The 23,381-nt window shown below is 35.6% G+C and overlaps 1 protein-coding gene across 5 annotated transcripts in view; it reads left to right on the top strand.

Annotated features, from left to right (window-relative positions):
• The window catches only part of RTTN (rotatin), a 154,435-nt gene that overhangs the window by 62,607 nt on the left and 68,447 nt on the right, over positions 1-23,381 (top strand). For 4 of the 5 annotated variants that reach the window (XM_004745627.3, XM_045085211.1, XM_013052789.2 and 1 more), the window contains 6 exons: positions 4,959-5,113; positions 9,361-9,580; positions 17,194-17,322; positions 17,777-17,887; positions 19,586-19,744; positions 20,895-20,966. In XM_004745627.3, coding sequence (XP_004745684.1) covers positions 4,959-5,113; positions 9,361-9,580; positions 17,194-17,322; positions 17,777-17,887; positions 19,586-19,744; positions 20,895-20,966 — 846 coding nt within the window. The remainder of the gene's footprint in view (positions 1-4,958; positions 5,114-9,360; positions 9,581-17,193; positions 17,323-17,776; positions 17,888-19,585; positions 19,745-20,894; positions 20,967-23,381) is intronic. The other variant, XM_013052790.2, reaches the window with a different exon arrangement.

Here is a 23,381-nt window from a genome sequence, read left to right as displayed (position 1 = left end):
ACTGAGTTAAGTGTGAGGTCAGCCATGTAGGTATCTAAGGGAAGAACGTTCTAGCCAGAAAGGAAGAAAATGAAAAAGCACTTAGTTGTCTGGGCCGTGTTTGAAGAACAACTAGAGGTCTTTGTGGCAGCAACAGGATGAATGGAGTATGGTGGTAGGAGATGAGATCAGAAGGATATTCCCAGTCAAGCTCAAAGAGAACCTTGTAGGCCATGGATGGCTATATAAAAATTAGGCTTTTTTATGTATGAGAGAGAAAACTGGTGGAGGGTTTTGAGCAGAAGAGTTACATGATGTGACGTCAGTTTAAGAAGACTGTGGGTAGCAGCTGTCTCTAGAACCACAGGTGGCGTGGGTGGAAGCTGGGAGGCCTGCAGTAACCCAGGGGAGGGTGGTGGTAGCTTGGCCTAGAGTGGTGATGCGCGAGGTGGTGGTGAAGGCAGCTCTTCCTTTCTTTCCCTCCTTCTCTCTCGTACACACACCAATAGGACTGTGACTAAGTGTGGAAATTATGGTCCTGGACTACAATTTGAATGTTGTGAAAGATGAAAAGCAGAAATAGCATCACTAGCAAAAGCTAGGAGATGAAAGGCGTAGACCAGATAGGAATATAAAATAAGTCCAAAATACCATAAGCAAGGTCTTATATTTCGTGACTTTGTGATTGGATTTAGTATTATGTTTTTTGATACGCCTGTGTTTTCTGAAGAACTGCACTTTTAAGTCATAGCAAGTTTTTCTTTAATAAACCTTATTTTTTATATTTTTCTCTTGCCCTTTTTTGTTTCAGATTAACTTTATTTTCAGTTTGTGTAACTTAACAACAAAACTGTTATCCAGTGGGAGGGTATTTATATGTAAGTTTTATTGGCTTCTGTATGTATGGCAAGAAATACTTCAAATATAGTTAAAAAGACACGATAAACTGAGAAAAATATTTGTAACACAAATGAGAGATGATGCACAAATTTCCTTAAAGTAAATAATTAATAAATGAAGCTTTAATAAGATGATTGAACTCCCAGAATACACAGACCTAGAAATTTTGCTCTCCTGTTATGTTCTTGAGGATGATTTCAAAGTACAGTATTTACTATACTTTGATTTTCTTGTATCATTTAATTACTAAAAAAAATTAACAAAGCATTTGGAGGCAGTTATTTTCTGACCATTTTTAATAAAGCAAATAGTAAAACCATATGTCACTCTAGTTCCTTGTTCAGCTTTTAGGCATGCTTAAATATTTCAGATATTGGATATTAAAATATTAAAAGAATCTTACAAAATTTTTCCTGAGGTTTTTTTTTTTTGATAAATCGATTTTTGATATGTAAATATTTTATAACTTCATAATCCTTTTAGTCTTTTATAAAAAAAAGAAAATTTTTAACAGTTTCCTCCTTAGGTTAAACTTCTTGTATTCTGAGAGTTATGGTTACTTTGGGTTGTGTAAAGCAGTTATAGTGGGCTTAGGTAAATCTTTTCTTGAAACTCTGTGTAATAATTGAATGTTAGCTTGGAAGACTTTGCATGTGGTATATACAGTAGGAATAACTATGCATATTAAAACATATTTACCTAAATTATGAAACTACAGTTAAAACTTCACATTTATTATGAATTTTATAGTATGTCATAAGTGCTGATGCATATTGAAAAATTTATTGATGGTTTTGAAATTAAAATAAAATTTCTACAAAATTCTAAATGATTGTAATTTTAATGCAGTTTCAGAGAAGGATTTTTGGCATAATTAAATATATTTATTTGACTTTGTATGGTATTAAGGCTGTCTTTGGAAAGCTTTTACTTTGTCTCATATATTATCATCACTGGTGTTAAAAATAACAATAGAGGGAACAAAAGGTGAGCAGTGGACCTAAGCATTCACTATTAAGAGAGTTTACTCTTTGTTGTGCTACAAGAATTAAATTATTAAGTGTTATGTTAAGAGTAACATTCAATATAAAGGAAGCTTGAAAATAAAGTGAAATGCCTTTTAATCATCTGAAATGGGTAAAATAAGTGAAAGATGATTTAAGAAGGTCAGTAAGATAGTATTTCCAAAGGAATTGTTTTCAATGTATGGACATACAATGAAAAAGTATATGAAAGCCAGGGCAAAAATTAGTAAAATTAGGCAGAATATTTGAATACTTGATCAGGCAGAATGTGAATAGGAGGCGTAAAGAGAAGTCAGCTAACTTACCGAGGGAAGACTGAGAAACTTTCTCTTGTGAAAAATGTGTATGTTTTTTCAGAATACTGATTTGTTACAGTTTAGGCACTTTAGGAATTTATGACACCACATTAATTTTACATTTTAATGTAATGATGCTCTTGTTAATATATATAAAATAAGCTGAAAGTGCTGAGTTTGAATACCTTTCTTTTCAGAATGAGTTTTTTGATGGAAGGTCATAAAAGTAGAGCCATAATTTTTTTGGCGGGGGCGGGGGGAGGCTATTCAGAACTATACAGCATATGTCTTTCTTTGTCGACCGACTCGCACAGACACCTGTGCACTCAGAGTTCGTGGAGTGCATTGCATCTCCTCTTGTTGATGGCTGGTAAAGTGGATGTGATGAGTGTGGATAAGGAAAATGAGCCATCATTGTAGAAATTGTTGCTTTTTGGAGGTTGCCGGTGACAAAGTAATGGTAATGGTAGTTGGTTTAAAATTGGGATTGAATACTAACGTCTAAAGACAAAACCTTCACGTCTGATTAAGCACTTGAGATCAGCAGGCATCGGTAGAGGAATATTTCCTTCTTGTGCATGAGGAATGGTCATTCATCCCATGTTTTAGAAGTGATGTTTCTGAGGTTTACTGAATCTTAATATTAACATGTGTATCTAAGATGTGTTAGAAAGGGAAAAATTGTCTCAGCAAGTACTAGTATAAACAAACTACTAACAATGATAATTTGGAGGAAGAATCTTAGTTTTAGTCATATACATACTATAATATTAATCTATCAATCAGGAGTTTCTACTTAATTTTTATGGGTATGTCAGGGTTAATCATTCCTGATTGTAATATATTTTACCAAGATGGAGGTTACATTAAAAACAGCTTTCTTATTTTGTCAGTATTTATGGGAGTTGGAGGGAAGGTGGGTATAAGTCAGCCTTTTGTTATTTGGGTCTAAGAATACTATGGAGTATGTGTATTTATTTTTGTGATTTTATTAAATGTGTATTTTGATTATTTTATTCCTATTTAAAACATAGAAGTTATAGTCATGTTTTATGTAATTTTATTTGATCCGAATGAGGTACTTCTTGTTCAAGATGAAAAGAAAGCTGGGAAAAAATGTTTCTTAGGTGTAAAATGTAGTAAAGTAAGGTAAAAGCAAAACATCTGTCCCCAGTACTTTCTAAAATTTTTCAGTTGTTTTCTTTATAATTGTGTGTACCTGATTGAAGTATTCTGTATGTACTGCATAATACAAACAATGTAGAATTTTCTTCCCATTTTTTTCATTTCCACAAAAAGAATGCAGTTATTTTTGAATTGAGTTCTTTAGGTGAACGATTTCATAACAACAGTGATTACATTTTGATTTTATCTCTTTTTGTATGTTGTAATTTTCAGAATTGATATGACATAATGTGGGGGACAGAATATTAACTAGCTTTGAAGTAAGGTGATTCTCAAGTTGAATCCTTGCTTTGTTCATTCATATGTCTTTGGACAAGTTATATAACCTCTTCATAAACCCCTGTTTAACCATCTGTAAAATATGAAAATGCACATCTTCCAGTTTAGTAAAAAAGTAGAATCTTGTTTTCTTTCCCTTTTTAGCACAGTGCCTGTGATACTATAGGTGATGATACTACACCATGTATCTTTAATGCTGTCTGTTAATATAACATTTTTTGTTCTTAGTATTATTAAAAATAATTATGCTATATTTCTTGAGCTATATATTTTTTAAAGTTGGAAAGCAGGAAGAAATTTAAGTAGCTCTAGTTTTATTTAGCAGCCTATTGAATTGACAAGGATTGCATCCGTATTAATGCTACTCATTGGCGTGGATGCTGTGGTCTTCTTCCACCCTGCTTGGGGATTTGTATTGGTACACATTTTGCAGAGGCAATTTGGCAATATATGTTGAAGACATTAAAACAATTAAATCTACTTGATTTAATATCATTGCTTAGAATTCACATGTCTGATATAATCAGAATTGGACATTGCAGCACAGCTCAGTAAAATTAGAAATCACTGATTCTTTAGTACTTGGTGTGGTAAATTGTTATGGTTGAAAAATAATCAGATATTTTTTTGAAGAAATACTGATAACATTAAGTTAAAAAAGGGGTAACAGTAGTGTTTTTTTTTCACTTTGTCTTAGTTTCGTAAAAAATATGGAATTATAATTGTGTTTATATGCCACAAAAAGAATAGTGTGCACCAGTATACTAATAGTGACTATCTCTGTGAGGTGTGATCATGGGTGGTTTTTGTTTTTCTCTTTGTGCTTCTCCATATTATACTCAGTTTTCTTTCTTTTTCTTTTTTGGTAAAGATTTTATCTATTTATTTGACAGAGAGAAACAAAGTGATAGAGGGAACACAAGCAGGGAGAGTGGGAGAGGGGCAAGCGGTTTCCCGCTGAGCAGGGATCCCGACATGAGACTCAGTCCCAGGGTTCTGGGATCGTGACCTGAGCCAAAGGCAGATGCTTAATGACTGAGCCACCCAGGCACCCCTATACTCAGTTTTTTATAATTGATGTGCCTTTTTTTTGTCGAGATCACATATGATGCACCTTTTGAGTTTAGAACATAACATCTCTATTAGTGCACTACAGACCAATACCTATTGGCTAGGTAATATAACTCTTAGGTAGTCCAGAACGTGGTATGTAACAAAAATCTTTATAGAAAACAACCCACAAATCAATTAGAGAGTAAATACATTTTTTTTTTTTACAAATACTATTTTTTAGAGTCCAAACCCACTATTAGACCTGCTGGTTCTGACGGAGTCACAGGCACAAGAGGAAACGGATGACATCCGGACTGCTGTCAGGCAACAGCTCCAGAAAGAACTGATTGCTCTTTTCAATACACTGCTGCTCAGTTTCATTGCAGTTACGGACAGGTACCGTTTGTCATTGAAGATTTGGGGACATTGATGAAGAACCTAGTTTCCTTTTGATTGCCAAAGAATATTACTTTTTATTTGTTTCAAATCAAGGAAGAAGGAATTCAGTAATAGTCAGTTGTGGTCTGTTTGTTTTTATTTCAGTGGAATCTCTGGTATAGACTGTTATTTCACACACACACACACACACACACACAAATACACACACACACACACACACACAGTATTTTGCTCTTTCTAGGTTTTAGGTCTTGATCCTTTCTTAATTCTCTGAGCAATTATACCCATTTCTGTGGCTTTATGACTGTTTTTACATAGATGATTTTCAAGTGTGTATCTATAATTTGGACTTAAATTTTTTTTAATTGGATAAAATTTACTATTTTAACCATTTAAAGTATACTTTTGTGGTTTTTAATATGTTCACAATGTTGTTCAACTGTCAGTATTTAATTCCAGAATATTTTCATTACTCTGAAAAGAAACTTGGTACCCTTTAAGCAGTTCCTCCTCCTTCACTCCTTATCCAAGCCTTTGGCAACCACTAATCTTTCGTCTCTCTGAATTTGCTTATTCTGGATATTTTTTATAAATGGAATCAGACATATGTGACCTTTTGTATCTGATTCCACATTGTGTCTTCAAGGTCCATTGCTGTGATGGCCCATAACAGTGCTTGCTTCTTCCTATGGCTGATTAATGTTCCATGTACAGATATACCACATTCTGTTTATCCATTTTTCTGTTGGTGGACATGTAAGTTGTTTCTATCTTTGATTATTACGAATAGTACAGCTATGAACATTTGTGTACAAGTTTTATGTGAACACACGTTTTTAAGTCTTCAGTACCTACTTAGAACCAGAATTTCTGGTTCGTATGGTAGGTAACTCTGTGATTACTTCTTCAAGGAAGTGCCAGTTGTTTTCCATAGCGGCTATACCATTTTACATTGCCACCAGCAATGTGCGAGTGTTCTAATTTCTCGGCATCTACCCTAACATTTCTTACTATGGCCATCCTTCTGGTGTAAACTACAATTATTTTGGTTTTGATTCTATTTCCCTAATGAGAAATGATGCTGAGCATCTTTTCATGTGCTTAATGATTATTTGTTATCTTCTCTGAAGAAATGTCTGCTCAAGTCCTTTGCCTGTTTTTATACTGGGTTGTTGTTTTTGAGTCATTCTGGACATCAGTCTTTTTTTTTTTTTTTTTTTTTAAAGATTTATTTATTTATTTATTTGACAGAGACATAGCGCAAGCAGGCAGAGCAGCAGGCAGAGGAAGAGGGAGAATTTCCATTGAGCAGGGAGCCCAATGTGGGGCCCTGCTGACTTGCTTAGATATTTGCAGAGGTACCATTCCCTTTGATGGTATAGTTTTTCTTTTGGAGTGGTTAAGGTAAAAAGGATCCCAGGACCCTGGGATCATGATCTGAGCTGAAGGCAGCTGCTTAACGGACTGAGCCACCCAGGCGCCCTCGGACATCAGTCTTTTATCAAATATGATTTGCAAAGTTTTCTTCCATTCTGTGAGCTGTGTTTTCACTCTTTGGATAGTGTCCTTTGATGTATGAAAGTTTTTTTATCTGATAAGGTCTTCCTGTGCTCAGATCCCAAATCTGCTAGATGGAAGGACTGATCCCACACACATGAAACATCTGAAACATGCTAAAGTGTCAAAACAACCCTAATTCAGCTCAACACCTGGCTAGATCTCAAAGAGCAGCCTCCTAACCACATCTTGTGACCAAATGGCAAGCCTTTTCTCTGAGAAACTGTTAGGTACTTTGCTTTCAGTAGCTCTTGTATACAAATACTTGACATACAGTCACAAATGGAGAGAATATAAAGAAGTAAGAAAATGTCTCATGTAACTAAGAGAAAAAAGTCGTTAGAAACACTCACAAATGTCAATATTAGAGGAACTTTAAAGCTGTTATTATAAAATTTTCAATATAAATGTAATAGATATTAGATGAGAAGATGGACAAGATAAGTAAAAATATGTAGAACATCAATAGCAGAGAAAGCGAAACTGCAAAAAAGAACTAAATACTAATTCTACTACTGAGAAATACAGTTTCTAAAGAATTTATTGCATGGGCTTAGCCAACTAGACACAGTATAAAAGAGGATTAGTGAATTTAGAATACAAGTCAATAAAAATTTCACTACACGGGGTCAGAAGGTCACCTCACCTTCTGAGGCGCTGAGAATGTTATATATGTTATTTTGCTTGGTGATTATGTGATTATATACATAGGTAAACCATCCTGTAGTGTATTTATAAGATTTATGAATTTTACCTTATGCATTTGTGTGTCAATGAAGTACTGAAGACAAGAACAAAATGAATCCATTGGTGGTAGACTCTGGAATGTGTATAGACTCTTTTGAGGTGGGCTTATTAAAATATTAAGATCAGTAGCTCAGGAATCTACATATTAAATAAATGCCATAGATAGTCCTGTGGGCTAGACTTTGAGAAAGACTCAAAGTACTATGGACTCTTCCTCGGGTGAATGTTCTTTGGCTATTGAGAGGAACTTGCATAGGGAGGATGAGGCCAGCTGGGTCTGGAGCTTGGGGAAGGTACAGGGACTAGTAGAGGGAATTGATGGCAGCTGTGCCAGGTTCAACCGGCTTGCTTAGATCTTTGTGGAGGCACCATTCCCTTTCATGGTATAGTTTTTCTTTGGGAGTAGTTAAGATAAAAGGAGCAGACAATGAGAATGACTTTTATGTTAATTTAAAAAACAGAAGAACAGGGGTGCCTGGGTGGCTCAGTGAGTTAAGCATCTGCCTTTTGCTCAGGTTGTGATCTCAGGGTCCTGGGACTGAGCCCCACATCGGACTCCTTGCTCATTGGGGAGCCTGCTGCTTCCTCTGCCTCTATCCCTCCCCACCAACTTATGCTTGCTCTCTCTCTCTCTCAAATAAATAAAATCTTTTAAAAAACCAGAATACTGTTTTTAATACTGTTAATTACAAGTGATCCTTGCACAACACAGGTTTGAACTATGTGGGTCCACATATACATGGATTTTTGGGGGATAAATACAGTATAGTATTACACATGTATTTTCTTTTATGATTTTCTTAATAATATTTTCCTTTCTTGGGGTACCTGACTGTCTCAGTCAGTAGAGCATGTGCCTTTTGATCTTAGGGTTATGAGTTTAGGTCCCATGTTGGGCATGGAGCTTACTTACAAAAAAATATTTTCTCTTCTCTAGTTTGCTTTTCTCTAGTTGTTATAAGAAAACAGTTTATAATAACATATCACATATAAAATATATGTTAATTAACTATGTTATCAGTAAGGTTTCTGGTCATCAGAAGGCTATTTGTTGACTTTTTGGAGAGTCAAAAGTATATGAGGATTTTGACTGCACATGGGGGTCAATGCCCCTAACCTCCATGTCATTCAAGGTTCAGCTGTACTTTGTTGTTGACTCATGAGGTATATGAATTTACACAAATAACTTTTAGGCTTTGGTATGAGTTCTGTGTGTTTCTGAAACTTCAAAAACACCTGGATGGCGGGTATATAAAAATTAGGATCTTTAAATCATACAACTATGATTGTATGATCTTTAAATCACACCTATGAGACTGTGATGCAATGGGTAAAAGTATAGGCAGTAGTTGTCAATTTTAGAGTGTAAAAAAACTGAGGAAATTTCAGATTTTATTCAGTGCTTTGTTAGACAATGATATTCCTTCTAGCAGTTTCATCTTTGTATCCATGCCTACTTATTAGTTTTAGGGATTTTGTTTTCTAATAAAAAATGTTCTCTCGATTGTTCTGTTTCTGACAGTTACCTTTAAATTATGTGTCAAAACTCATTAAAACTTTTTGTTTTAGCTTTCTGGGGAAAACAATTTCAGCTAATTAAAAATTCACTTTTTTATCTAATGATTAAAAGTATAGATTTAATGTCTGTCAATTAAAGGCATTTAAAGTATGCATTTAATTTTCCATTCCAACTTTAAAATTTTATTTTTGGGTGCTAATACCAATATCCATTTATGTACTTTTCAAAGATGTCATAGACCCTAGGTGGTATTTTAACTGTGTTTTCCTTGAAAAATCTTGTTTGAGACTGCCATTTCTCCTGGTTCATACTTTCCTGATGTGGGAAGTTGTTAGTAACCCTCTACTACCAATAAGTTAACCTATTAGGCTCATCACACTTGTTCTCTCATTGATTTTTTTTCCCTCCTTTACATACACAGGAAGTGCTTGGAGCTTTTTTATGTCTTCCAAACGCAGCTGGCTCTGAAACTGCTCCAGTGTCTTAGAGTCACAGACGCTCCTCACTTCTATGGCCTGCCATCTCTCGAGAGGACCTTACGAGGGATGGCCCATCTCACGGCATCTCCGGGATGGAGCTCCCATTCTCCTCTCACAAAGCCATTTGAAATTTGTGTTAAGTACTTATCAGGCCTCCTTGAAGTAAGTAAACATTGTAAGTGACTATAACAACCAGAATTACAACTCCCAAAGAAGAGCTATTTACTATGTATTGTAGTATTGATTGATTGATCATTCCCTTTGTGACAGGCACAATGTTAAGTGAATTATATGTATCACTGTATTTAATGCAGGTGATTATTCAGCATTTGTATGATTCCTTATAATGGCTAAATGTTTTAGTGATTTTTATTAATAAATAGGTAAGATCACTTTCAGGATACACTCATTTTCAAGAAGACTAGGGCCTACATTCAAGTCCTCTCATTAGGGTAATTTATTTATTCACTTATGTTATTTGTCCTTTTTATATTTATGAAATACAACACTTATGTGGAGAAAACATAAATATATAGTTCAGGTGTTGCATAGTGAATCACTCCTGATCTAAAAATAGCACATAGCCAGCACCTTGGGAATGTTTGTCTCTGCTCCTCTCCTGAAAGGAAAACTAAAAACTTTGTTTTTAAAAACTAAAAACATAAAACTTTGAGTTTTATGGTAAACGCTTGTTTACATTTCTTGGTAGTCTACCGCTTAATTATGTGTTCATATTTACAACAATTCCTGATTTTTAAAATTTAGTAAAATGGAATCATGACTGCTTTCTTTATTCATTCTGCTGCCTGTAGGTAGAGTTGGTTTAATTTATTTTTCTCTACTATTCAGCACTACAGTATTGAAGGACATTTGGATTTTCTTTTTTTTTTTTTAAGATTTTACTTATTTATTTGACTGACAGAGAGATCACAAGTAGGCAGAGAGGCAGGCAGAGAGAGAGAGAGAAGGAGGCAGGCTCCCTGCTGAGCAGAGAGCCTGATTCGGGGCTTGATCCCAGGACCCTGAGATCATGACCTGAGCCGAAGGCAGAAGCTTTAACCCACTGAGCCACCCAGTCGCCCCTGGATTTTCTTATTCTAATTTAGAACAATTTTGGATCCTGCTTCAGTGAATATTCTCATCTCTTAGTGAACAGACTTTTTGATATTTTCCTTTCTAAGTATTGTTGAATATATGGAAATTAATTGTTTTTTTTTTTTAATATTAACCATAAACCCAGCAATCCTTATCTACAAAATTAAAGTAAAGGCCTTTAATTTTTCACCTTTTCATCATCATGCTGTTTATGGTAATTTTTTCAATTAAAGAGAAATAAGATTAAGGAAGTTTCCTTCTAGTCCTATTTTGCTAAGTGGGTTTTTTTTTTTTTTTTAATCATAGATGTATAGTGCTTTTTCTGTATGTTTTAAGATAGACAGGATTTTTCTCCTGTATCCTATTAAGGTGGTGGATGCAGTGGATCCATTTAAAAATGTTAAGCAACCTTGCATTTCTGGGAGAATTCAACTTAGATTACGACATATGATTCCTTTGTGTATCAAGAGATTTGGTTTATTAATGTTTTTAGAATTCTTCTAATTTTCTAATGCAGAGGGTGCTTTTAGAATTATTGCATGTCTTCTTTCTCATAAAACTTTATTTATTATTTATTTATGAATGAATGAGGGAGAGTGCCCCATGCACCAGAGAGAGTGCACTGTGCACAAGCAAGGGGAGTGGCTGGCAGAGTCCCTATTGAGCAGGGAGTCTAATGGTGGGGCTCGATCCCAGGATCTTGGGATTATGATCTGAGCCCAAGCCAGAGGCTTAAGTGATTGAGCCACCCAGGCACCCCTTTTTGTCAGGCTTCAATATCAAAATTAGCCCGCCATCTATATATAAATTTTATGTACCTTTTTTTCCATTTAGAATAGTTGATTTGAATTGGTGGTATTTCTTCCTTAAATGTTTAGTAGAATTTGATGATGAAGCAGTCAGACCTAAGAGTTTTCTTTTGGAGAAGATTTTAAATGAATAGAATGAAAAATGAATTTAAATCTAGAATTTTGAGAGTTTTATTTTTTTGCATCAGTAAATTATGTTTTTCTAGAATTTTATGTAAATTTTTGAATTATAGCTCTAAAATTATCCATCTGTCAGCTCATTCTTTAAATATATGTCAGATATACAATGAGGTCCTGTTTCATTCCAGGTATTAATTATTCCTTCCCTCTAGTTTTCTTGATTAGTCTTACGGGTAGATTTATGTTTTATTGTTATCATTTTTTTCAAATAATGAATTTTGGTATTGTTGATCCTCCCTTTAAAAAGTTTTTCACTGTTTTATTAGTTTCTGCTTATGCTTATTTCTTTCTCCTTTGGGTTTAAAATATGGCTCTTTTTCTGAAAATCTTTTTAATTAAAGAAAGGATTTATTTATTTATTTATTCCAGGGGTGCCTCGAGAGAGCGAGCGAGCGAGCGTCCCAAGCAGACTCTGTGCTGGGGGTGGGTGGAGCCCAGTGTAAAACTCAGTCTCATAATCCTGAGATCACGACCTGAGGGAAAACCAAGAGTTGGTCGCTTAAACTACTGGGCCACCCAAGTGCCCTGTTTTTTCCAATATTTTAAGATGGAGTCTTATTTCACTAATTTTTTTTTAAAGCTTTTTTCAAGTATTTTTAGCTGTCATTACTTCTAATAAGCATGACCTTAATGTTATTTCACACATTATGGTGTGTCCCATTTTTATCACTTAGGGCACTATAGTTTTAATATGATGTAATATATATAGCAGTGATAGAACTGTGCACGGTTCTGTAAGAGAAGAGCTTCACCAGGGCTCCTCCCAGCCTTGCATTTCTGCGTGCAGTCCGCCAAGGCAGGGCTTAATCATAGTTGATCTAAGTCTTGAAAAAGATCCTGTGATTATTCTGGAACATGAGAACATGAGGCTTGCAAGGAACTGCTACGAGACCGTTTCTTACTTGCTTTGCTCTCTATAGAGATGTCTGCATTGTGCCTGTTTCTTCTTGCCTCCTGGGTTCTGATGACTGGGCTCTCTGCCTCCATTCCCTTAGGGAACAGCCACAGGCCATGAGCGGGGCCTGAGCGCCGCCACAGCGGAGCGCCCTGTCCACATTGCTGTTGTCAGGCGCCTCTGTTTCCGTGTCCGCCTGTAAGGACTGGGAGCTGGCACCTTTGGCTACTATTGCTTTTGCTATTTTATGTGACTAATACACTGTCTGACTCTAAAAACAGCTTGTTGTTTCCTTATTGACCAGATCTGTCAGCATTGCTTGTCTTGAACTTTCAGTGATAGCCAGAGATGATAGTCAGAGGTTGGGATCTTTTAACTATTAGGATGTCAGGAAAGTCTCTTAGAGGCGGCGGTGGACAGATTTGGAAAGATGACTGAACTGATTGATAGTGATGGGCATTCTAGACATGGGATGTTTTGACCAAATTGTCTCAATAACTTCCTATTCCTTTCCATGCCGCACACCTGCTTGTGGTCCAGCTGTCTACCTACCAGCAGATTATCCTGTGCAGACAGAAACCTTTCAACCCAAGCCTTTTCAAGTGCATATTGGCTCTTTGTAATCTTGGATTTTGAATCTTACATTTGTTTTAATTTTTTCCCATATCTCTGAAGTTTTCATTTTATTTGTCTGTTTTCACTAAATAAAAAAGTCTATTTTAGGGGCACCTGGGTGGTTCAGTTATTAAGCTTCTGCCTTTGGCTCAGGTCATGATCCCAGGATCCTGGGATCATGACCTGAGCCGAAGGCAGAGGCTTTAACCCACTGAGCCACCCAGGCGCCCAATCCTAAATACTCTTAGCTGTAGTATAGAATTTAATATGAATTTTAGTGTAGCCATTTTAATAAAATTCTTTTTCTTAGATAATTATAAATACTAAAGAAATATACACTGATAGTTTTCCCAAACTTCAACATGTCCAGAAATGTTTGTATTTTGAGAATGGTTATATTAGCTTAGAGACCTTACCACAGTAGTTTTTGAAAACTCAGATCCTCTAATGTATTTCAGTATAACTCAATATGAAGTACCTAATTTACAGCATTATGTGTTACGTGATTTGTCTGTACTCCAGTTAGTTATAAACCTTTTGGAATCCATCTCCTCTATAAAGTAATTTTTATCTGTTTCAGATCAGGGGTGTGTGTGGGTCTGCCACAGCAGTGACTGAAGAACTTAAGTGCTAACATTATTTATATCTGGAAACTACCCGGAGTGCTTTTTTTTTTTTTTTTTAAATTGTGTAAGAGGAGAGATTTCAGATCACACCTCATGTTTCAAATACCAGAAATTAAAATGAGCTTTCTTGGTATTAGAGAATAAAATGTCGTCTTAGTTCTAGGTGAGAAGTCGAGGCAAACGGCAGTAATGCCATTCTAAGGTCACTTGTCTTTGAGGTAATAAAAATCAACACAGCGTATAAGCTAAGGAAGAGATAAAAAGTACAATCCCTGTTTTATAATGTTCCACAGTTAAGAAAAACTTGTTTAACAAATCTTGATTTGGTATAAACATGTTTTATACAATGTCTTGGGAAGAAAATCTTTTTGTCTTCACATTAAGTGACAGGAAAATAATGAGATATCTGTCAGTTTTGTCAGACATTGTGGCAGAGACCCATTAAATCTTCCTTGGGTCCTTTTGCATAGTTACATAATTAGTAAACATCTACATTTATTTATTTTACTACTGGTTAAGTGTATTTTTTAAAGAATGAAGTAAGGCTTATGAAAATACATATTGAGGGGCCCTTGGGTAGCTCAGTGGGTTAAGCCTCTGCCTTCAGTTCAGGTCATGATCGCAGGGTCCTGGGATGGAGCCCCGCATCGGGCTCTCTGCTAAGCGGGGGGCCTGCTTCCCTCCCCCTGCGCCCCCCTCCACATGCCACTTTGCTTACTTGTGATCTCTCTCTCTCTCTCTGTGTCAAATAAATAAATAAATAGATCTTAAGAAAATACACATTGAAACAAAGTCATTGTTGGTCCAGATGACTTGCTATGTAGTTTCTCACTAAAGCCGATTCCTTTACAGAAGGGAGCTGTATTTCTAATGTAGGTATTTTATTTCTGCCCAGTGAAATTTGAATGGGAATATTTGCTTTTAGTGGTTGAGAAATGAAGCTTTTAAACCAAGCATGATACATTAAGATAGGTGAATAGACCGTGATAATTAAATCCTTAAAACCAGATATACAGAATATAATTCCATGGGTCTGACAGAAAGGTCTGATTGAAAGGAGATAGTACTAAAGGCCTTGGCTTGTCCTTTACCATGTAGGCATGAAACCACAGTATAGTTATCTCCAGTGACTTAGAGAATAATAATACTTAGATAATAATAACTGGTCATTCTGGTGTCTTAGTTCTAAGATAGTCCTTTACAGTTTTCAACTTTTAATTATGAAAAATTTCAAATCTACACATGAGGAAGGAGTAGTAGAACAGAGCCCATCCCCTATAGTTTTTAACTGCTGGACAATTTCATTTTATTTTTCAGACATAATATACACTTTTTTGGTTTATGAAAATTCTCATGTAGTTTACAGATCCCAAATCATCTTCAAATAAATTGCTTTTGTTCAATAAGCTGTACCTTAACATTTGTGATTTATGTTGTCTTTTTAAAATCATCTGCTGTACGAGCTGAAAAAAAAAAATCCTAAACTAGAAAGTAGTCTCTGTTTTAAGACAAAAGGACTTACTTCAGAGGATGCTGTGATGAATCAACACACTCAGAGGCTTGGCAGTACTTTTTATTGTATTGGTCAGATAACAAGTTTTTAACATTTAAAAAAAAATTATTGTTTTTTCTTAAGAGAGCCCAGGAGTGGGGGAGGATGGGCAGAGGGAGAGAGAAAGAATCTTAAGCAGGCTCCACACTCAGTGCTGAGCCTAATGCCGGCCTTCATCTCCCTACTCTGAGATAATAACCTGAGCTGAAACCAAGAGGTAGTCACTTAACTGATTGATCCACTGAAGCACCCCAGATATCGAGTAGTTTTGATTGTTTTGCCTCAAAACGTATTTTTCTTTTATAATGTATTGGCACCTATATATAGTGAGCATTCCTTTTTTACTAAAATTTTATGAATTTTAAATGATCTTTTGTCACTTTGAAATTTTTTTTTAGTTTAAGAGTTGAAAAGTGGGGCACTCAGGGTCATGAGATCGAGCCCCTCATTGGGCTCTTCATTTAGTGTGGAATCTGCTTGAGATTCTCTCTCTCCTTTGGCTTCTGCCTCTCCCCCATCTCACACATGCACACTCTCTTACTCTAAAATAAATAAATCTTTTTTAAAAAGTTGAAAAGTTATAAAGGTTCTTGTTCAGCCAGTGAACAAATACTTATTGAATCCCAATTTGAGGGACTATATATGATTTACATAGAAATGTTCCAAAAGGGTATGTCACGTATTTTAAAGGATTTTTAAAAATTAGGTAGAAGGACTTTTCCTTAAATTGCTGTCACCTGGTTCCGCTTATCTATTCTTAACTTGTCAGTTAAGGCATATTTCTTCAGATAAGAAACATTTCTTTTGTTGTTATTGATGGAAATGTTTCAAATCCTTCAGATATGTGGGAGAGTTGAGAAAAAGTTGAGAGCCAATGATTTAAATAATGAACATATTCTTAAATGTGGAATAGAAATCTGAGATTGCTCAGAAGTGGGAAAAAATACCATTTACATTTAAATCATAATTCTGGAAAATCTGCCTAGCCCTGATAGTAGGGTTTTGTTTTCTAATTTTTAAATTTTCTTTTCTTTTTAAAAAGATTTTATTATTTATTTGACACGGAGAGAGAGATCACAAGTAGGCAGAGAGGCAGGCAGAGAGAGAGGAGGAAGCAGGCTCCCTGTTCAGCAGAGAACCCGATGCGGGATTCCATCCCAGGACCCTGAGACCATGACCTGAGCTGAAGACAGAGGCTTAACCCACTGAGCCACCCAGGCACCTGTTTTTAAAATTTTTAAAAGATTTTATTATCTGAGAAAGAGAGAGGGGGAGCGCGCACACGAGTGAGGTGAGGGGGAGAGGAAGAGGGAGAAGCAGACGGTCCACTGAGCAGGGAGCCCACTGTGGGGCTCAATCCCAGGACTCTGGCATCATGACCCTGAGCTGAAGGTAGACACTCAACTGACTGAGCCACCCAGGCGCCCTGTTAGAGTTTTATTTTTTTATTTTTATTTTTAAAAATATTTTATTTATTTTTTTGACAGAGAAAGAGAGAGATCACAAGTAGGCAGAGAGGCGGGTGGGGGGGAAGCAGGCTCTCTGCTCAGCAGAGAGCCTGAAGTGGGCCTTGATTCCAGGACCCTGAGATCATGACCTGAGCTGAAGGCAGAGGCTTTAACCCACTGAGCCACCTGGGCGCCCCCAAAGTTTTATATGGGTAGCAATTTCTAAGTATATTTTTCCAATAAGATATTGATAAGCTCTTTTACTTAAAGAATACTGTAACATTTGAAAAATGTGTGAGCATATTCTGCATCACAGAAGTCTCCTAGGAGGATACTACACATCTTTGTATAAGTTCCAAAGGGAGAAAATTTTAAACTAACAATATTTAATTGTGGTAGCAACCTAAAATATACCATCTTAACCATTTTGAAATATGTAAGTATACTTTATGTGGTTAGGATTCAAATCAGACAAGTTAGTAGAAAGTTACATGTTTGTTTTTAGGTACCACTCAGAGTAAAGCCACCATGACATTGTTTATCCTTGTTTTTCAGGTCATTACTTCTTTTTATGTGGAGCGTGGTGGAAATGCTATGTCCTTTATGGGAAAAGGTGTCACAAAGAGCACAATTCTTTGCTTGCTTCACTTATCTCATGAGATGATGGCCCAGGCCCAGAACTTGGTGAGAGCACTGAAAGCTGCTGTCTTCTGAACACTTGCTAGACAAGGAGTGTGTGTGTCTCACACATTTCAAGCCTACATGAAAACGTCTCTTTGCCTTTCCTTCTTAGACAAAAATGATTTTTGACTGAGATGTTTCTTAGAAGTTGTGTATTATGCAAATCTGAATTTTATTTGAAATTTTATTTAAATTTGTGTGCTCTAGAGAATTGCATTTTGTCTAAATCATGGGGGGGATTAGTTTTGAAGAAAAATTAACTTTTTAGGAAGAAGCTGAATCTTTGTTTTTTTGTGGGTTTTTTTTTTTACCTTGTTTTTCTTAAATACTGAATGAAAGCCAAGTCTTAAGTACATTTTAACTTTATTTTGATTTTTAAAAATTCAGTTATTTAAACTTCCTCTGTTTTAGTCTTAGAAACTTACCTAAATTGTCTTTTCCCTTTTTTTCATTCTAGGAGTGGATGTCACTTTGGTTCTTGCCTTTGGGTAGTCACAGTGAAGAGCATAGTCCTACTCAACAAGGATTGGCTTGGTTGATTCCATTATGGGTTGATCGAGACCCAGAGGTCAGTGTGAAGGAAAAAAAAAATTTGTTATATTAAAAACAAATGAAACAAAATAATATGTGCATATACGTGAATTCATATTTTCCAAACTGAGATTATTTTAGTGACTATATATTAAGCTATTTACTCCCTATCTTAGTTTGGGCTGCCATAACACATAACAGGTGACTTGGAACACAGAAATTTATTTCCTCATAGTTCTAGAGGCTGGAAATCAGAGATTAAGGTGTCACCATGGTTGGGTTCTGGTGAGGCCTCTTCTTTCTGGCTTTCAGACAGCTGCCTTCCTCACTGTATACTCAGTGACCTTTCCTTTCTTTCTCCTCTTAAAAGGCCATCAATCCTATCAGATTAGGACCCTACCTTTAAGACCTCATTTAACCTTAATTACCTCCTAAAAGTTCTATCATCAAATTTATGTACATTGGGGGTTAGGGCTTACATACCAATTTAGAGGGGATATAGTTCAGTTCATAGCAGACCCTTCTCAGTGAAATTCATTAAAGTATAGATTAAAAATAGAAAAAGAGAAAGGATCATAGAATCTTTCATGTTTAGAACAGTGAAAAATTAATGGAGAAGCCTAGCCATTTTCAAGTCTAGAAGGAGAGCTGCTAAATGACATTTGTGTGTCATTTAATAAAATAATACCATTGCAGTACAAAATTTTATATTAATAAAATTTCCAGTTTTAGCCATTTGTCCACTTACCTCTTTTCTTAAAAACCACTTTATTGAGGTATGATTGACATACAAAAAGCTATACGTATTTAATGTGTACAGATTCAGGAATTTGGAGGTAAGTGAACACCCTGGAATCATTACCACAATCGGTGTTTTAAACATATCCTTCGCCTACAAAAGTTGACTCCTGTCCTCTATGTTGTTTATTTTTATGATCAGAACACTGAACTTAAGATTCATCCTCTTAGCAAATATTTAAGTATATAATACAGTACTGTTAACTATGGGCACCATAATTTAATTATGAAATATAATTAATTTCAAGCAAGCAATGATTATATTCTATTCCACTGAAAACCTTGATTTTTAGAAACACTATTGGATCTGATGTAGAGGTTCCATTCTTTATACATATTGGACTTGGACTTGTTGCTTGAACATGTTATGACTACATTATTTTTTGTTACCCTGTAGCTATCAGTGAAACTATTTTAGAATCAGAATTCAGAAGTGAACCAAAATGCATAGCTTGAGCAGCAGTGGAACTATGGTAAACATATACCTCATCAATCTTATTTGAAAGATTTTTCTTTTATAGTAATTTTAGAGAAAATACTAAATGCTTTATAAAAAGTAAAGTCATGTAGAAGAAACACCAATAACTTAAGGATGGTAGAACAAAATAATAGATAACCTCTTAAAAGTAAGGAATAAACAGGAATCATGTTCATAAAATATATGTAAGCACCTGATGCTTTCTCTTGAAAGAGGTTTGTGAGCTATTATTTTTATTCTTATTTATACCTGGTTTTGATTTTCTATGACATCTGCTTGTTTGAATTGTGGAATAGGATTTTAATTCATTCATAAATTTATAGAGCACTATTTTCTGTAAGTGCCTTTTATAACTTAGGATCATCAGTGTCGTAAAAGTATGATATCTTATGTAAAATTAAGAATTTATGTTAGGGAATTGGGTTCTTTGATTTGACAATTTTACTTTCATTTGAACAGGTGAGGTTCACTTCGCTGGGATTAGGATCAGCACTGACCACCCTTGAAACTGGCTGTATGGCTTTGGCAAACAGTTGTCAAAACATTTCTGGTGGGCTCTGGGGAACGGTGGTGAACATTCTTCTGGATCAGTCGGAGTGTAGTATGGTGCGCCGGGAGGTACGCCTGTCTTTAGCACCATCTCCCCGTTCAGCCGCAGAGATTTGTTACGATGGTCTTTATAAACTGTACCCTCTGTTCAGCACTGTGGACTGATCACCCACTGATCTTTTGTCCCTGCAGAAACACCCGAATGAAATGCTATCAGAGAATAAAAAAGATAACTAATTCACAGTAAATACTGGCGTCCTTTATTTTGATAAGATCAAAGCTGAATTTGCTGTATTTTATACAAACTCTTCTATATTATTACACATTGAAAAGTAGTTCACAGAAAAAAAAATTACTTTTCTGTTCCTCAGTGTGTAAGTAATATCTATAAAGCTTAAATTGGATGCATGACTGTCACAATACTCTGTAGTAGTTACATGATCTAAGAGGAAAAAAAACCCTGTTTTAATTCTTTCTAAATAATTTGTGGTTTTCTGTCATTGCTGCTTTGAAATGGTGATTAATGCCAATATTTTTAAAAACAGTAATGAAACAGTGATTAGAGGCTTATGGAGAGGAAACAGGAGCTCCAGGGCTCACAATTTGCTGGTTCTCCATTCCAAAATCCAAATCCTATAGTTACTTGTTTTTTAGTGGTAATGCTTAAACTTTAGTTTCTTCTTGATTTACCAACTTTAAAGACATCTGTTGACTTAACAATTAAGGTAGTTGAAAATTTCACTCTTGGGTCCCCTCTGTTAGCCCTGTTATTCACCCTCATATCGTCATCTTCACTGTATAGATGATCAGTGTTCATACCGCTAGGATTATTCAATTTGACCATCTTCAGGACGTAGAAGATAAAGTTGGACATTTGTGGTTTGTATTTCTAGTTAGGCCTCTTACTGAGAGGAGCTTGGATGAGAGGGAAAAGGGGGGAGAGAGAGAGAACAGGGTACATGTGTATGTGGAATAATAGAAACATGAAAGTGTATTTCTTAACCTCTGTCACAAAAGTTTATATTTTATAGATCATTTTTTGGAAAAATAAAATTATGAAATAGGAGTGAGCTAAGCAGTTCTCATAGTGATGTCTTAGCATGTATTGTTGCCCAGTGATATGTTTTTTATTATGAAATTTCAATATATTGGTTATTTTGGAGATGACAACAAGGTGGCAGTATTGACATTTTCTTTTCTTTTCTTTTTTTTTTCCTAGGCTGCATTTATTCTTCAGAATCTCCTTGTAATTCCAATGCCTTCAGTAATTTTAAAGGATTACACTTGGCAGGTGGGTGACCTTAAAACTTATCAAGCTAGTAGATATTTGAGATTAATTGGTGATAGAGTATACATATATAAATATATATCTCATTACTAAAGAAACTATGGCAACAATATCTCTTACAAGAGTATATAGAAAAAAATTTTTTTTTAAGATTTTTTTTTATTTATTTGGCACAGAGAGAGAGAGAGAGAGAGATCACAAATAGGCAGAGAGGCAGGCAGAGAGAGAGGGGGAAGCAGGCTCCGAGCTAACCAGAGAGCCCAATGCGGGGCTTGATCCCAGGACCCTGAGCTGAGATCATGACCTGAGCTGAAGGCAGAGGCTTAACCCACTGAGCTACCCATGTACCCATGAATATAGAACTTTTCTTATAGTTTTTCAGATTTACAATTTTTTCTCTGTAATGTTAAAGGTAATTTTGGTCAGAAATAATGGCTAACATCATATTTACTATGTATAGAAATAATAGTTAATACAGTTTATTATGCAGTCTTCTAGGAGCTTAACAATATTTAACTTAATATTTAACTTGTATAATTGAATTCTGAACCACCAATTATTTTTATTTTGTAGATTAAGGAACTTTAGCACACGGTTTAAATAGATTTGCCCTAAATCACACCTTTGCTTTGAATCCAGCTAGTCTCTCTTTTCCATTCATTATACTGCCTCTCTAATTTAATAATAATACATAAATTTGTTTGTGGTTAAGAATGCATTAGTGTTAACATCTTTTTTCCTTTTTTCTGGGTTAGTGCAGTTAAGGTCATAATTTATCTTTCTTTGGTTTTTACTGGATTAATTTTTTGTTTTGAAAATCAAGTCCAGTGGTACCTAACTTCTTTTATAGCTTCCTGCTTTTTTAGATGATTTGGAGAATAGAAAAGTGTTGCCACTGGGGAGATAAGAGATGTGCTTTCTCTCTGTATATTTATCAGTTACATTGCTACATCTCACTCTCCAGGATCCTAGACAAATCCAAGATTTCTTTCCCTTTTTCCACTAGAATGTATCTTTGGAGGAATTGCTAAACTCAGTTGAGCCTGCTATGAGGGCAGCTTTCCAGGCAGAGACCTGAAGCCTGGATCCAGGTCTAGGCCCACATCTCATTTTACTCTCAGAAGGCCGTTTTCGATAGCTGATGTACCAACTTAACCCTGCTAGTTACGGAGTATCCTGGCCACTTTTCTACTTGTTCCTCTAATTTGTTTAACATTGTCTTCTGATAGTGGTTGATTATCCATAGTCTGTACTATAATAAAGGAGACAAAACTGGAGGGAATGTACAGGATTAATATTTATGTTAATAGTGTAGTAGTTTGATTTTTGTCATCCAATAACTAGATTTTAAAATGTGGTTTTTTTGGCTCAAATACAAATCATCTCTAGTCCCATTGTTAAACTAGTGACACTTGTGTTTTATATGGTTGGTAATATAATGCCAATGAATAAATATAATATGAAAGCAAGAGTAATACTACTTCTGGGTTCTATTAAAGCTTTTGGGACATTTTATTAAAATATAGAAGCATATATAGATTTTCCTGTTTTTCTTTCGCAAGTTCAATACCATACAGTTCGTTTTTGTTGCTAATGACATGCTTACTGCAGCTTTTGGTTTTATTATTCTCCACTTCTTTATCACAGAATTAATTTTCTACTAAAACATTGAAAATAGTGCTTTATTTTTTTTTTAAGATTTAATTTATTTGACAAAGAGAGAGAACAAGAGAAAGGGATCACAAGTAGGCATGGTGGCAGGCAGAGGGAGAGGGAGAAGCAGGCTTCCGGCTGAGCAGGGAGCCCAGTGTGGGGCTCCATCCCAGGACCCTGAGATCACGACCTGAGCCGAAGGCAGCGGCTCACCCCACGGAGCCCCCCGGCACCCGTTCATGGTAACTGTCCTTATTTAGCACCGTAACGAGCTGATAGTTTCATATTTGTCCCCCCGCCTTTTTTTTTTTAAGTTTAGTGGTACTTTACATCCCAAAGTGAAAACAGCTGTTCCAAGAAGGAAGAAAAATAGTCTTCAAATACTTCGATGGAATTTTATAATCTCCAAGAGGTTGTGGCCTTTGCCAGTTTATTATATTTAGAAAGAATGTGCTACAAATCCAGACCAGAACTGTCTTTGGTAGAATGATGAATAATCTTATTCAAAAGAATGTTTTAGAGCGCCTGGTGGCTCAGTGGGTTAAGCCTCTGCCTTCAGCTCAGGTTGAGATCTCGGGCTCTCTGCTCAGTGGGGAGCCCGTTTCCCCCCTACTCTCTGCCTGTCTCTATGCCTACTTGTGACCTCTCTCTGTCAAGTAAATAAATAAAATCTTTAAGAAAAGTTTTATTTGCTTGTCTTTATATATATTTCACAGTATTTTGAGGATAGAGCAGGAAGTAACACCAGTATCTAGAAGCATTGTA

The sequence above is a fragment of the Mustela putorius genome, unplaced genomic scaffold (genome assembly GCF_011764305.1).
Source record: "Mustela putorius furo isolate JIRA1106 unplaced genomic scaffold, ASM1176430v1.1 tig00000835_pilon_pilon_pilon, whole genome shotgun sequence".
NCBI lineage: Eukaryota > Metazoa > Chordata > Mammalia > Carnivora > Mustelidae > Mustela > Mustela putorius.
The sequence above is the reverse complement of the archived record's forward strand: the minus strand, read 5'-3'. Positions and strand labels throughout refer to the sequence as shown.